The 17,672-nt window shown below is 34.5% G+C and overlaps 1 protein-coding gene and 1 pseudogene across 2 annotated transcripts; both read left to right on the top strand.

Annotated features, from left to right (window-relative positions):
- Positions 1-5,874: 5,874 nt before the first annotated feature.
- LOC150110009 (monocarboxylate transporter 9-like) lies at positions 5,875-17,353 on the top strand. 2 transcript variants are annotated; one of them, XM_090390584.1, is made up of 4 exons: positions 5,875-6,113; positions 12,697-12,840; positions 14,765-15,697; positions 17,168-17,353. In XM_090390584.1, the coding sequence occupies exons 2-4, from the start codon at positions 12,711-12,713 to the stop codon at positions 17,275-17,277; spliced, it is 1,173 nt and encodes a 390-aa protein (XP_090246710.1). In that variant the 5' UTR covers positions 5,875-6,113; positions 12,697-12,710; the 3' UTR covers positions 17,278-17,353. The 2 variants fall into 2 exon arrangements, with proteins under 2 accessions (XP_090246710.1, XP_090246701.1); XM_090390575.1 differs by lacking the exon at positions 5,875-6,113 and adding an exon at positions 8,948-9,143.
- Positions 9,592-9,872, top strand: LOC150110010 (signal recognition particle RNA; annotated as a pseudogene).
- Positions 17,354-17,672: the final 319 nt, after the last annotated feature.

Raw genomic sequence — 17,672 nt, 5'->3', positions numbered from 1 at the left:
AAATTCCATATAAATATTCCTGTCATCATGACAACAAACGAACTCTTACTCTCTTCAAATCACGCATTGTTCACTTTTTCTTCGCAATGCACTGCATAGGGCACATAAATTATACTTTTATCTGTATTGGCTGTTGTTTGATTAAGTTAAATAAATTGAAAAGGTTGTGAATTATGCGGTAAAGAGCCTTTAGCAAGTTACTCAAATTCGGAAACCACTCTACAAACCGTTAACATGGAATCCTCCCTCCACATGCTAGAGGATAGATCGCTGACAACTGGTCTGTATCAACAAAATTATTAAGTTGCTTAAAGGCAACTTTACTATTCACTAACATGAATATCTGAGAAAAACCATTTTTTAAGTATTTTCCGAAATGTTCCGATGACAATAACAGAATCGAAACGGCTCGCACCCCTTTAACGTTCCCCTCCAGCCCCTATTTCCCATTTAACCATTTCCCCTCCACGTTTTCGGAGTCCCCCCCCTTTGTTTTTTTTAACAGTTAACAGCAGAAGCATGGAGAAGGAAGACATCCTAACATCCAAACAAGGTATGTGCAAAATTTCTTCCTCTATTAATCTGCATCATTTGGGTTTTAAAATACATTTATAACACCCTAAGAATTTCTTGAGTAAAAAGCCAATGTATTTAAAATAAGGGACACTCCTAAACGAAAACAGGCAAAAATAGCCGTAAAATAATAGTTTTTTAACAGGAGTAACAGGAGAATTTCCCAGAAATAATGCCTATGTTTTTTAAGATGTTTTCAGCATACTTCAGTTGAAATTCGATGTTCAAAAACAGCATCGAACAGCACTCGGATTTTGTGTCCCAAAGATTGTGTTTTTCATCACTGAATACCAGCAATAAGTAATATGTGTGCAATATGTAAATCTCAATCTCCATATAAATTTGTCAATGCCTTTTATTCCCCATAGGAGGTATATGAATTCGTTTTAGCCCAATTAAAATTCCTTCTGAAAACTAAGGCTGAAAATTTTCGTAAATCGATTCTTCAGATATGGAACGATTTGACAAGATTTATTAGTATTACAAAGTATTACTACGTTGAATTACTAAGACACTATTTCATAATGCTTATCGGAATAGCCGAGAAACTCATCCCTTACCAGAAACAAAACACAACCCTCTACACAACCAGGTGCTATAAGAATTTGTATGGAGTGAACGTGACGGAGCATTTTATATCCATACTATTCAACACTTGCCATATAATGCTCAACATCTCTACAGTTCCATCCATCAGTGGCTTTACAGGCACTTAAGAACCCCTGGCTTTCAAACAGTAATACAAGGATAAGGAGGTTAATCCTATGCCTCCAACTGTTCTTGTCTCTAAATTGCGTGTGTTCTACTGGCCGATTTGTCTCTGTATTGAGTGACAAAAATCCCACAGTTTCCGGGATAAAAAACCCTTCACCCCCTTATGAGACCGGCTAACTCACCTTTAGTTAAAGAGACCAGATAAAAGTTCCTCAGATCACTGACGGGAATCGCACCCAGATCTTTCCCACCAAAGAGCTTCGTCTATACCGACTGAGCTACGGAGGCTCCATCTGAACAGTTGTAGAGCATTAAAATCCGAACTGTGGAAATTGTGTGAACACATTTAATACTGAAAAAGTTGACATTCATATTATATAAACGAAATCAAAATCACCATAGTAACAATACCTAACAAAAATATTATGTTAATTTCACCGTCTTCAGAAAAGCTAACCCTGGTTTTGAATTTATTGGGATTACTCTGCCTCATCTTCCTTTTACTACTAATATTAGAACCAAATTCTCCTGATAAATATATAATTTTTTTCCTTTACTTGTTTTAAGAAGTAATAAGAAATTATTAGTAGTAATACTACTACTACTAGCAACAGCAGTAGTAGTATTAATACTACTACAGTTAGTAGATTTATCGAAATAATGAATGTACTTTGGTCTGTATGTTTTTGCTAAATATAATTTATTATAATATAATCTAAATATATGATGGCATGTTGTATTCAACCATTAAAAATTAAACAATCTTACTTTTCTAAATAATAATAATTTTTAAATAATTAATAAATACATAAACAGAGCTGAAAAAAGAATGAAGCATGTGATCTGAAGGAATAATAAAGACCGTTAGAATAAACAAAAACGAAAACGAAAACAAAAACAAAACAAAACAAACAAAAAAAAACAAGTTAAGGAGAAAATTATGTATGGAGACTCAATAATCAGGAGAGTACTTAACGAAAGTATCACAATTTTTATTTTTACCGGGCGCAAAAATTCACGATATTAGTTATGCCATCCGGATGCAAAAAGGTAAGTCGAAGGAACCGGTTGTCTTGGTTAGTACAAAAGACTTGAGAGGCGAGAAGTATTCTATGAGGGAGGAAAGGAGTTTTTAGAGACAAAATGTAGAGCGAGAAGGTGAAGATTGTAAGTGTCCTACCATGCCATGAGACAGAGGCAAACTGAGGGGGAGGAGGATGGCATTGATAGCCAATGAGTTTATATGGACAGAACAAAATGAATTATGTATGATTTGTGGATCTGTGATCTCTGTTTGACAAAAAGAAGGATTTGCACAATGCGGATGGACTGCACTTGAATGGTTTAATGTTAGGTGTGTGGAGAGAGCTTTATTCACCGAGCATACTGAAGTGCAAATTCAAGGAAACTTAAGCAATTAGGGTGGAAGCAAGTTAATTTGTGTGAAGGTACCATGAACCAAGTGAGTGTGAGAATGACCAAGTGAGGAATCTCTTCTCTCAAGCAAAAATATTGAATACTGTAGTCAATTAAAGTAAAGGTGGGGTGGGGGACTAAAGGATGCTGCAGTTTCTGTATACTAATGCGAAAGGTATCAGAAGCAATAGGGAGGAGTTTTTGGCATCGGATGTGCAATATCGCGAAACTTTATAGGCATTAGTGAGAATAATAGCAGATGATGTAGTTTCGGGGATTGAATGTGAAGGGCTTAGTATTTTCAGGGAAGATAGAGAAGATAGGATGGAGGGAGGAGTGCTGCTAATGATAACGGATGAATTACAACCAAAAAGAATAACAGACAGACGGGAGGGGTGGCTGTTTATTTGATGCAAACCGGTGTGAGATTAAGGCCAATACAACAGAATATACAGTTGGTTGTTGATATAGGCCAGGGAGTTCCACAGATGATATGGAAGACATACATCGCCAAATTAGTATAATGAGTACAGGTCGAGTGATTATTATGGGGGACTTCAACTATAGAGGTATTGACTAGAAAGAAGAAAGATCACATGGCAGAAAGGAAACAGAAGTTATACACCTACTGAGAGATAATTACTTAAGGCAGCATGTAATGGAGGAGACTAATGTAGTGGAAGAGTATTGGACTGGTCATAGCATCAAAAAGAGCTATCCATAACTAACGTGGTAACATTGCTTCCAATTGGTGAAAGTAATCATGCATTCTTGACTTGGGAGATTGTAAAACATGAGGAATATTCTACAACAAGGGGTATTTGTGTAACTATAAGGCAGGTTATTATGACATGCTTAAGAAGAAGCTTAAATCCGTGCAATGGCATAAAACATTTCATGGTAAGGATGTTAGTAGTGCATGGGATATAGTTAAGGGTCATCTAGACTTCTAGAGAAGCAGTATTAAATTGTATACCTTACCCTAGGTATACAATTTAATAATTGTATGCTCGTATGCTTAATATTCATTAAGCATACGAGCTGCAGAAGAAGAAAATGCTGTGGAAGGAATATAAAGAGAAAGGTGAAGCAAACTCATGAACAGTACAAAGTTCACGCAAGAAAGGTAACCATCATGGCAAGATTATGTGCCTGTTCTGCAAGAATCTAACAGAGTAGGCCAAAGGAGATCCCAAAGTGTTCTTTTGTTATGTGAAGTAACGTAAGAGTAATGTAATGTATTCTTCCTCTAACTTCCTCAAGTAAGAGGAAGAATGACAATATAAGAATAACCTTAATGAGTGATGAGAGTCACGAGGAGACAGAAGTGGATAAAATAGTTGAGTTACTGAGTGACCATTTCGCATCCTAGTGAGGATACTGCTTTAGCCAATTTGACAGACACTGACGTGGAAACAGAGATGGATGAAATGGAAGTTCTTAGGATATTGCAGAATCTCAATGTAAATACAGTGTGGGATTAGATGGGACATCAACTAAGGTTTTGCGAGAATGGGAAAGGAACTGGCAATGACTCTGACTAGGCTCTTTAATTTAAGTCTCATTTCCGGTAGAGTTCCAAAGTGGACAAAATAATTCCTTTGCATAAGGTAGGTTCTCAGACTGCAGTAGCAAATTATAGACCAATCAGTATCTCAGTGTGGTGGTAAAAGTATGAGAAAAATTGCTATAAAAGAGAATTCAAGAATGGGTAGATAAAAATATGATAATGTATAAGGATCGTCATGACTTTGAGAAAGGGGGGGTCATGCCTTAGTTATTTACTGACTTTTTATAATAGAGTAACAGCTGAGTTGGATAAAGGAAATGGCTACATGCTGATTTTGCAAAAGCATTTGACAGAATACCACATGGAACTCTCTTACGTAAATTAGAACAAATGGAGAAGGATATGACACTGGTGAAGTGGATAAGAGGGTGGCTGCTGGACAGATATCAAAAAGTGGTATATGGAGATGCAGAATCGAGGTGAAAACAGATGTCTAGTGGTTCAGTGCTAGGACCATTGCTGTTTAATTTGTACATAAAAGATATAGGAAATAACCTGCAAGGAAATATTCAGTTATTTGCTGATGATGCGAAATTAGGTAGAGTAATAGTTAATCAAGGCGATGTAGAGGGCATGCAGTATGATTAAAATAGGCTGTCAATATGGACAAAAGTTAATGGGTATCAGTGTAATGTCGGGATATCTCAAGTTATGCATTTTGGGATAAATAGATTACAAGACGTGTATCACATCGATGCCACTGTACTCCAGGAAATAGCTGAAGCTAGAGATTTAGGGATAGTGTTAGACTGACATCAAAAGTTTAGAGAACATAATGCTAAGGTTGCTAAGGTAACCGATAAGATTACTTGGCTATTGAAGAACACATTAACAAGTAGAGTTAAGGAAGTTGTCATTCCTCTTTATAAGGTCTTGATACGCCCACATCTGAATTACTGTGCTCGAGTCTGGTCCACTTGGTTTCTTGGCATGAGGACGCGGTGGAGAGAATTCAGAGACGAGTGACCAAGATAGTGGGTGAGTGGCTTGTGGAATGTTCCTAACGAGAATAGATCGTAGAAGTTGGTTGATAGGAGAAAAAGAGGGGATATGATAGAAACATTTAAGTTGCTTAAAAGTGTTTATAGGATAAATGTAGGGGAAATGTTTCAGAACCTGGTTAGAGGGACCAGAACAAGGGGGTCATCCCTGGAAGTTGAATAAAGGTGTGGTTATTAGGGGTGTGAGGACTAGAGTGTTTGTTTGGGGAGTGGTGAATGAGTGGAATGGGTTACCAGAGTCAGTTGTGAGTGCTTTGTCTGTTAATGTGTTCAAGGAGAGGTATGACAGCTTTTGTGGAGAGATTTGGTCTTTCTCGATGTCTTCGGTTCCAATGAGGTGTCCGTATAATAATAATAATAATAATAATAATAATTGTATAATTTGAAATAAGAAGTTTAAAATGCAACTATTCCAACGCAAATGTTATTCTACATCAAAATATGCTGTCCTGCTATTTATGTTAATATATGTTTAATACACGTTTCTTAACGTGCATTTGTATTTAATGTTATTGTTATACTTAATACTATTTTGTTTATTATTAGCAGTATTTGTAACTATTATCGAATCCCAATAAGATGATTTTTATTATTAAAAAATTAAATGTAAAATTCAACTGCAAAATTGACGGCCCTATATAGCCTAATGTGAAACATATTTGAGTCATAAAGCTAATTCAGAAGAAAGACAATTTTAGGTTCGAATCTAGTTAAAAACTATATTCGAACTTTTTCTCATTCATCACTAGCTTGATAGGCCCATAGCCCTCTCAACTACTGACAATTAAGGATGAAGATAAGAAGCTTAACGATTTCTGCAATAAATAAATAAATAAGAGGTAAAAGGTTCCGCTTACACCTTAAAAGAATAAAAGAACATTTGAGGGCTTATATTAATTTTCATTTATTTTAATTCTACAGAATCAAACCATAAGTTATTTTTTTAAACTTGCTATTATTATAATAGGACCAAACGTCCTTTGGTTTGGTCCTATTTCGTGAATCCAGTAGTTTCTGGATTCACGATTAAATTTCACCGTGATTTGTCGCAACAACGGATGGTAAGGTTCTGAAATTATTTTGAAATTTTGAAATAAAGACAGGTGGCCAATTTCAAAACACGAAAGAAAACCTTAAAATAGTATTTTGTGTTTAGCTGTATTCCGAGTAGATGAGAATCGAATGTTTTTTACCAATTAAAAAAATAACTTATATTTATAAACGTAATAAGTTCTGTAAATGTGATTGGTATAAATAATATACATTGGTATAAATAATAAATAATATACACTTTATGCATGTATGAATATGAGAGTGTGATATGCATACATTTTCAGTCTATGTGAGGAAGAAATACTCACCAGATTTTGGAAGAACAATTTGTGATATTTAGTAAATATAATGTGACGATGTATCGTCATTGTCATATTGTTGGTACTGCAGATTAAAGTTAGTGATGCTGGTTCGTTCTGGTTTCATGACAGCATTTCGTTTACCAATGAACAGAAATGTCCTCTTCTTTAATGCCTTTTTTGTCCACCGAAGGAAATAGCTTAGCTCCAACTGTTGCTTTCCTATAATTCAACAGGTAATTCGAAAAGGTATCATAGACTAACAAGAATACGGGACCGATAACTTTCGCCATATTGTTGTTCCTAATCGTAATAGATATTTTATTATATTCATGTGAATTCCATGGTAGGTTGTGTTGAAATTAAACATATTTGTGTCTTTCTTGAGGAAAATAAAACTATTTCTCTTTACCAAACTCCACTAATTCTGAAAAATCAAATGCTAGAAGACCTGCTTCTATATAGTGGCTAGAACTGAAGGTATACGTCTTTCATCTAGAGATCTAGCTTTGTGATGACAAAGTAAGGATATCTTAGATTTATCAAAGCACACTTGTGTAGAGCAAACTGATCTTTCATTAAATAAAGTAGAAATATGAAATATTGGACTAGATTGAGTGGTTTTTTGAGTTAAAGCAATAAATACCGTTGTTTTGAGCTTTTATATTAGATGTGTTTATCTGACCAGTCTGCCTTGTTTAGCAGTATGGAAATCCACTCCAATCTTCAAATACGTTAAACAGTTCTCAAAAAAGGATTAGTAAACAGCAATAGGAGGAAAAAATATAGGAAGAAAATCTGATACAGATCTTGTTTGTATAAACATCGACAAGAAGTTATAATTCATCTTATATATAAGTATAATGATTTTAATCATTATACCTATTATATCATATTTGAATAAGATATAATAGTAGATGTCATTGAGTGTTTGTATCACTCATAACAAATAGGAGTGAATGGATCCAAGTTCCTCTTAGATTGTGCTGACGGAGTGACACGTAGAAATTTATGTTTCTATACCCAATTCCTGTATGAGCCATGCGCCGTCCAAGATTGCTTACAGGAATAATATAGGGGACTAATAATTCGTCACAATGGACTAATCGATCCCCCCCCCCGACACACGCACACACACATATAAAATGCTCATTTTAGCATTTTATAACAGAACGAGAAACTTGCAAGAGGAACCTAGTTTTAGAAAATGATGGGCATGCAGTAGTTCATTATGTTTATATAGGGATAGGATATAAAGGCGAATTTTGGTAATTTACTGACGTTAATTCCTTGGCGTATCGACATTGTTTCCTGAAGAAACACAATGGCTCAACAGGCTTTAAGGAGGTATTGCTAATAAAGCGGTTATTTAATGTATGTTCATATTCCACTGAGTACTGTTACTAGCAATTTCTCAGTGCCGCTAGGGAGATCTATTTTTTAATGGTATACTTCCACCGAGTTCTACGATTTTGAAAAAAAAAAACTTGAAGTGCTTGTAGCTTTTTCATAACCATTTCAGTGATTGTGTGGGATAAAATTAAGGTATATTTATCATATATATATGTAAGAAAACTACACAAATTTATTTGAAGTGAAATTACCGAAAACTAGATTTTTTTGATATGTTCGTTGTAACAGGGCATTTAAGGTCACCATTTTATTAAATGATGTTTTCAGTAAAGCAACTTTAAGCATTTTCCACATACGCTTGCATAAGAAATTTCACATGTCTACTTAGCTTTAACAAGAAGCTGAGGTAGACATCTGAAATACGCTCGACACGAACCTAATTCTTATTGAAAAAAATTGCTTTGAAATAAACTAAAAATTCCTGTTGGTTAATAAAATAATAAATTTTCCAGAGAGTGGGGATTTTTAAGTAGAGGTTGAAAATTGACTTTTTTAATTTCTACATTGATAAGGACCACGAAATGCGTGGAGCTATTACACAAAAAAAGAAGAACAGAGGTTTCGATAGATAATATGAAACTTCAATATGAATCCGGATTATTATTGGGTGTTATGATGATAAAGACTTCCTTATGAAAAATTAAACATCCTATCTTGTGAAACGTTCAACGTGGAGAAAACATGAAGACTATTTTGATAAATATGTGTTCAAAACGAGCTGTTGAATGATGCAAATTCATAGCTTTAAACTAAACAAAACCAAATGATAACGTTTACTGCCCAACATGTTCCTAAATTAGGTTATCAAAGTCGTTATTACGAAAGATTTTCTTATCCTATTCTGGGCCTGCCAGTCACTAAAACTCGACTAAGTCACCCTTCATTTAGTTCTCTTTTCTTTCCTCGGATGTACATCCAAAATGAAAACGCTAAATCCTTCAAAAGCACTTATAATTGCAGCGTGTTTCATTGATATGTTTATTATTGGTGGAATAATTCAATCGAACGGAGTTTTGTTTATAGCTACGATGACACACTTTAACGTGTCAAGAGAAAAGTGTGCTTGGATTTATAGCCTCAATTCCACTGTTGTACAATTTGCTTGTAAGTGCATGTATTTCCATTGATTACTGAAAGCATATTATTTTTATTTTTTATTTATGTTTATTTATTTATTTATATCCAACATTGACTGATGTTTTTATTTTGTTGTGTTTTTCATTTATATTTTGTTTTTATTTGTAATTATTATTATAATATGTAGACTGCACTGTACCTGTTGAGCAGGGCATATTCAAAATAAGTGTTAAATCATTTGGTAGTAACAAAAACAGCGAAACAACTTAGAAAAAATACTCCCTCCCACAAACACATCTTATTTTACTGTGCTAATGGATATTTAACTTGTGGTTAAATATGTTTATGTGGCCTTGAAAGGTGTGTAAGTAGGACTGGTTATTATTTATTGTTAATGCATATTTGAATATTAATTTAGGGAATAGTTACAGTACGGCCTAAACCATTTGAAGAACAAAACATTATTAATTGCTGGGCCGGGAGTTGTGGCGTTTCCTGTAATCCAGCTGCTTGGAGGCTTGAACTAGTGGATGGTTTGGGGACTGGAGTCTTGTTTCGCAACGATGTTGTGTTGATCGGATGTCTGGACTAAGCGCGTCGTCAGTATGGTGACTTCGAGGGAGCTCGGAGACATCAGGTTGATTAACGAGAAGCGAAACGAAGCAGCCCAAAGCTTCCGCGTAGTGCAGTAGCTGAATCGCATTTATGAATACGCGTTGAGTGACAGCCAGCTCAATTAAATTGGGCAAAGTTCTTGAGCCTCTGTAGCGCAATTGGAAGAACAGCAGAACATTGCGCCCTTCGATTGGAAAATACCTGGGTTCGATTCTCGTCGTGACTAGGTGAATCCCTTTTCAGTTGAAGGTGAGTTAGCCGATCTCATACGGTAGTAACGTTTTCTTTTTTTCTCCCGGAAACTCTGGTTCTTCAAATACACGCAATTTATAGACATCACCTGTTGGTGATGATAATGGACGGTAGATAGCAGTAGTATCGTAGCAGGAGAATTAACTAGTAGTGGAGAGGATGAGATGTATTTAGCGAAGTAGAGTAGACTGCACTCCGCGATGAGTCCTTGGACACCCTGGAGGTGTCACGTAATGATGATAATAATCTTCTTTCACTAGGCGTTATTACCGCTTCCTCTGCAGGTTCGGCGTGTTACTTAGATGCGACTAGTTCTTAGTACCACTCCCAACTGACCTGTCGGTGGGGGGTGTATATATTTTCTGCTGTATAGGCGTATGTTCACGGGGCCAGTTTGCCTGCTTGCGGGATGAAAAACGCCAGATAAACTGGCGGAAAAAACCCTACTTCCCGCGCCCAAAACCGGCTAACTTGGCTATAGCTGAAGAAGATCCTCAAATTCCTCACGTCTTCGATGGGAATAGAACCTGGGACACTCTTTCCTCAGTCATATGGTTGCGATAATAATAATAATAATAATAATAATAATAATAATAACAAAATGGAGAAATTTCTTGAGTTTGAATTGGAGGGGTTTGAAGATAAATTTCACTAATTTATGATACAACTGTAAGAAAAGAATTTAGAGAAAGATTTGAAAAAATCGCCAGAATATAACATCAAGAGGTGTACAAGAGTGTCAAAAATGAGAGTGAATAATCAGAATATATATATATATATATATATATATATATATATATATTATATATATATATATATATATATATATATATATTATATATATATATATATATATATATATATATATTATATATATATATATATATATATATATATATATATATATATATATATATATATATTATATATATATATATATATATATATATATATTATATATATATATATATATATATATATATATATATATATATATATATATACAGGGTGTTCGGGATAAATTTGACATATTTATAATTAATTATATTTTTCCGTAAGTTACATGTATTAACACACACTTCTCTTCATTTAAAAGTTTGGACCCTTCTTCATTCATATACAAGATGTCAGAAAGGATGGATAGCTGGAACCCACCTGAATCATGGAAGAGAATAACTTGTATCATGATGATTCGTGCCCGCCATCAAAATAAGGATATTACGACTGCTGCCCAATGCTCCCTGAATACAGTAAAAACAATCAGGCATGAACTAGAGACTTGCAATGGTGACTACGAGGATGTAGCAAGAAGAAAGATCCCTAGCAGACGATCTGATTGCGTTCGTACAGCAGAATTCCTCGCAAATCTGCAGGAACAGGTGTTGAAGAACCCTGGCATTGGAATTCGGGCTTTGTTCGTGGAGTTGCTAACTGTAGTCAAGCCCTGGATAACAAGGGTAGCCAATGGTAGGCCGTATGTATGGCAGCAGGATTCGGCCCCTTGCCACACCTCTGGGAAAAGTCAAAAATGGTTGTCTGAAAATTTCTACGACTTCACCAGTCCAAATGTTTGGCCTCCAAACTCCCCAGACCTTAACCCCATGGATTATTTTGTATGGGGCGCAGTTGAAAAAGACACCAATCGCACTTCCAGTAATACAAAAGCCCAGTTAATGGATAAAATTAAAACAGTTTTTGCGGCCCTTCCCAGGGAGACTGTAGCATCAGCTTGTTCGAGGTTCCGAAGCAGAATTGAAGCTGTGATCGATGCTAATGGTGGTTATTTTGAGTAAATCTTGTTGATAGTATTGTAATTAACTCTGCCTGTAATGTTTTTTTGTCAATTCATTAAATTTAATAGATACAAAGAAGATTTTCTTTTTCCTTACGAAACTGTCAAATTTATCCCGAACACCCTGTATATATTATATAATATATATATATATATTATATAATATATTATATATATATATATTATATATATATATATATATTATATATATGTATATTATATATATGTATATTATATATATATATATATATTATATATATGTATATTATATATATATATTATATATATATATTATACATATATATATATTATATATATATATTCTGATTTTGAACGTCGCATCTCTCGATATGTCCACGTAATATGACGCTTATTAGAAAATAAATATGTAATCTGTTATGAAAAGTAAGTTGTACAAAAGCGACGTCAAAACAAAAATCTTCATTATTTTAAATCCAATTCTACTTAAATCAAGTATAAATGCTTCATACAATTTAATCATGATTACTGTTATGGTTAGGTCCATATAATTGATTTCTTGACCACTCAAATAGAAAAAGAAAAACCTATGCAATTTTTTTTTAAAGTATTGAATTGTATTTATAAATAATTGTTAGCAATACACCTTTTAATTATAGTGAAATAACGTATTTTATATTAACTTTTAAAAGCAATTTTATGGAAGTTTTCGAAACAACTGGGTGTTGAAATTTTAAATTTTTTAGTACTTTCTGTCGTGCGGTTATCTTCCTGACGAAGCTGTTAGTGTTTAGCGAAACATGAAGTTTATTATTTTCATAGTAAATCTCTGGATGAATATCGTTAATGCAGTTTTTTTAGATTTGAACTCGTAGTTTGGTTTTTATACATAATTTTGTTATTTAGTACAGCAATATAAAGAACATTTTAATATTCTGACAGCACTGCTTGCCGGGATGTTGGTTTATAAATTCGGCACTCAAAAGATTACCCTATTAGGAAGTTTACTAATAGTAACGGGAATGACATGCTGTGTGTTTGCTCGAGGTCTACTTTCATTGGCAGTATTTTATGGATTCATTTTGGGTAAGTTATTGGATTAGTTTTTCCTCGTAGAAATTAAAAAGAAAACCACGGTCATTTTTAAATTGTATGCTGATTAGTCAGGTATTTAAAAATTAAAAATAAAATGTGGTATTCGTTCAACAGTTAGATTGAAATAACTCTGAGGACCATAAACCTTTCTTATGCATTTCAATGTTTAATTTTTGATTTATATATTTCAATTACAAAATTACATCATCCAATTACCACCAAATCAAGAAAACTCGTAGGATCATGGCAGGTTTTCTAGTTCAAATAATTCACAATATCAGAATAAAAATTTTTCTAAATACAAGGTTGCCATTCCATTTGGAGCCTTTTACTAAGGCATACATACACTAATTGGTTTAATTTTGATATATCACTCTACAACGGGATCGCCAACTTTCTGAATGGTCGCTCACTACGTGTCATGGTGAACGATCTGTTCTCCTCAGATTTCCCTACCAATGCAGGTGTACTCCAGCGTTCTGTTCTTTTACCCACTCTCTTCCTCATGTATATAAATGCCCTGCTCTCTCTGACTTCCAATCCTATCCATTCCTCCTTTTCATTTCACAAACCTTGTAGTGCTCAAGTATTAGAATCCTCACGATCTACCACGACCAGGGATCCGAACTCAAATTTCCTAGCTACATCCCATTGAGGCAAGGACAACCTTATAAATTTGAAACTGATCTCTTGCAAAAAAGAAAAGAACTAGCATCCTTTCCCTTATCTTCAGTAATACCGAGATATCCAAACATGATCGGATTTCTATACTCGGACTGACCTGCACCACCAAAAAAACTTGGTTACTTTTTCGCAACCAGACACTGCTTTACACCTTTACAGCTGATAACTCTATACAAAGTCCAAACCTGCCCATCCATGGAATACTGCTCCCATATTTGGGGTATCAAAATGCTCTCTAGGATTGCTCGATTCGATTCAGTGTAGAGTAGTCCGGCTAATTATTGATCTCTCTCTCTCTCTCTCTCTCTCTCTCTCTCTGACACACACACACACACACACACAAATTTCAATTCATCTCTCATAAACTTCAATTTCTGTCTTGAGTCTCTACTACTACGCCACTATTATTCCTCCACTCTCCTCCAAAATCATTAAAACAAGAGCTACTGTTAACCAACACTCTTTTACAGTGCATTTGAAACTCACCGAATCAACTTCACTGCCTCCTCTTTCATCCCCTCTACTTCTTTCCTTTGGAACAATCTCCTTCACTATGCCTTCCCCAATGATTACAACCCTCAGGTGTGTTCTAGCAAATTGTAAGCAGATTCCTCTTTTCTTCTATTCCTGTAGCCCATACACGGCACTAATGTGCTATAGGTTTTGTGGCATTTCGTGTGTTTTCGGATATTTTATTGCAGATTTTCAACAATCTACTCTCCAGTCATTGGGAGCGATCTCTACATGAAACGGTCAAACCCGAGCATTGCATGGGAGTCAAGTTCACGACAGTCCTTATGTGTAAACCAAAGAAGTGTACTGTATACTTCTAGAACCTTAATGTTCCGGTATACAGCTGAGAACACTCTGACCTAATTAAGAAAACCCCCGAGCTTTAGTTTGTTCACGTGGTCTTCCTATTTTCATTTTTCTTGCATATTTTTAATGTCGTCAACTTATTTCATATGCTCTAATTTTGCTGAAATTTTACGAATGGATTGGATAAAATTTACTATAAACACATCGTTTAAAGTTGGTTGTAATGGAACTTGCATCAGTAAAAATCACAAAGAGATGCAAGTTCCACATCGTTGCACCAAGGTCACGCAAGAAATTCGCATGATCCAGAAAATTTGCTTACAATAGACACATTACCATAGTATAATAATCACTTTAAATTTTCATGTGTATTTTGTATGCTTAACATTCAATTTGTTTTCTTTATTTGTAGGTTCTGGAATGAGTCTGTTAACGGTAGTGATTCCTCTCACAATCTGCAAACATTTCAAAACGACGAAGACTACAGTGTTAGCCTTAGTTTTCACCGGCGGAACAGCTGGTAGTGTTCTGCCACTGCTAAGTGAAAAAATGATAGACCACTACGGACTTCGAGGTTGCTTTTTAATTTTAGGAGGTGTGTCTATGCATGTGTTCATTTCTGCAATTGTAATAAAGCCATCTCCCAAAATGCGTAATATCGAGGAACTCGATAATCAAACCAATAAAAGTTCACTTCCTGCTGTGAAAGAGCACGATGACTTTGTAAAGGATGAGCCCAAGTCTTTAGCATTAAACAGAAGCATAGAAAAGTCAGAGCTTGAAAAGAATGAACGTTTAGCAGAGAGAGAGAATGAAGTGGAAACAGTAAAGGAGAAAAAGCTATTTCTTCGATTTTTAGAATCGATACTTTCCACTCTTCAACTTACTCTAGGTTTGCTGATAAATTTAAACTTCATTATAATTACTTTCGGGTATACCTCATATGCCATTTTGTACCAAATCCATTACACGATAATAATTGATTTTGCTAACGATAAAGGGATTACAAGAGATTATGCTGTTTATCTTGTGTTGGCCGCTTCTCTAGTCGGCTTGATCTCTCAACTCTTGGTTGGATGGGTGACCGATAAAAGAAAATTAAGCAAAAAACACGTTGTTGTGTTGTTTATGGTAATAGCAGGAATAAACATGACTTGTATTCCATCGGCTCACAGTTATGTAACATTGATGGTGGTGTGTGTGGTTTTCGGGACATGCAATTGTGTTCAATCAATATTCAAAATTTTGTATGAAGAGTTTCTCGGAAGTGAAAAATACGCGCTCTCAACTGGTTTGTCCTCCTGCATTGGTGGATGTGTTCAGCTCCTTTCGCCAACTCTTATTGGTAAGTGAAACATCAATACATCCAGTCGTTTGGTTCTCATTATTTTTTACTTTTAGATTGGTTAACAATATATGATGAAAAAACTGTTTATTTGTAAAACAAAACGTGACATTCCTTCTTCAAAAAGTAACAACTACCTGATAGATATGTACACTAAATAGCAGTTTTTATTGCCGTAGCTTGGACATTGTACAAGTAGTCAATTAGAAACTGAATCAGATTCGCACTACTACTATCATTTAATATAACAGATGCTTCTTCAACAATTTTATAAAATACCAGCGAAATATTTGGAATTACGTCAATAAATAGTTATTTTCTTATCAATCTGTGTTCTCATCTATACTGTTAAAATCCAATCAACATGTACTACAAACACAGAGATAAATGGTTTCGATTCAGAAGGAATATTTAAACTTGATAACGAAATATTGTAAGAATTTGGCAGGCATGTGAGATGAGCATCTGAAGGTTAAAACAAAGCTATGAGTAAAAAATATTGCATAAAAAAGTTTTGCATGTGAATCTTTCTCCCCTTATAAAAGTATGTAAAGCTATAGAACATTATGTGTCATGGATTAGATAATCCAGACACTGTGCTTCAGACGAGACAAGGAACTTTTCAAGTCACTTCAGGCCTTAAATAATTTGAGTGGTGGTTTCAAGCTCGACAACAGAATATTGCATATCACCTAAACTTTTATACCGATATCCACTACATCAGAATTCCAAATCATTGTCTGTTGATTGGAGAGCAGGTACGCTATCCACTCGTGAAACAAGCCAGTAACTGTTATTGGTATGAAGTTAGTGACGAAGCATGAAAGTAATGATGGTAATGTCAATGCCTGAAGTGAATACTTTTAATGATGCACGAAGTTAATATCTCTAATGGCAATGTGTGAGATCATTCAGGAAGGTTCTCTATTTAAAGTAGTCATTTGGTCAGAAAAGGTGAACGTGATGACAAGCCACTATCAGTTCACAGCGCACGATTACTTGAAAGGTTTTTGACAAAAAAATATGATGTATTCTTTGTAGCGAAGATTAACGTCTTTTTGATTAACTCTTATCGAAATTAGAAGTTGTCTTGAAGGCCGAAAAGGGTGGTGGCGAAGGAATTAGAAAAAAATAGTTGCTTACTATCTAATGATTTCCTATTCCAGAAGATGTTTTACGATAAGGTACGTTTTTTTATTTGTACAGTAACAGAAGAGATTCTATGAACATAGAAAAATATTTTTTGTACTTAAATTAAGAAAATAAATATATTTTTGGGACTAAATCTAACACTGAATTTAAGGAAATAATTTTTTGATAACATGTTTTACTTTGGCGAAAGTTTGGACAAGTAAAACAAGTTAAATGTTTTCACATTTTCATTCTACTCCTGTTCAAGCATTGATTATGGGAGTAAACGAATAAAAATCATATATAGATTCATTTAATTCTCCCCCTTCTTTTTTATAGGTTTCTTCCGAGACACCCTACAAAGTTATAATGGTTTGTACTACACGTTAAGTAGTGTAGCAATTGTCGGAGGACCGTTGCTTATATTTGTCTCAAAGAAACCTGAATGAAGTGCTGAACTAGGCAATTAACTTTACAAGATGAACTGATATTTTATTCAATACAGTATGATTAGAGTCTTTCCACACTCAGTGTACATTAAAGTATGCTAATTAGATTATCTGTAAACTACTTGTTATTCTTCAGTTCATACGATAACACAACGACAGGAGTGAATAAATATTATTCCTTCCTTTTCCTTGCGTTATCGTGTGAAATGAAGAATCATATGGCACGAGTATTTTTTAAAGAACGAACATTGTTATTCTACATTCCTGAATCAATAATTCGTATTGATTTGTTAAATTTTACCAATGTTTGCTGTACCGGATTATTCATAATTAATCGCAGCGAATTAAATAAACTGAAAGGTTCCAGCGTTTAATGTACTATTGGATTATACACT

Source organism: Typopeltis vanoorti, chromosome 1 (assembly GCF_054136105.1).
Source record: "Typopeltis vanoorti isolate ZY-2024b chromosome 1, IOZ_Tvanoo_1.0, whole genome shotgun sequence".
In the NCBI taxonomy this organism is placed as follows: Eukaryota; Metazoa; Arthropoda; class Arachnida; order Uropygi; family Thelyphonidae; genus Typopeltis; species Typopeltis vanoorti.
The sequence above is the reverse complement of the archived record's forward strand: the minus strand, read 5'-3'. Positions and strand labels throughout refer to the sequence as shown.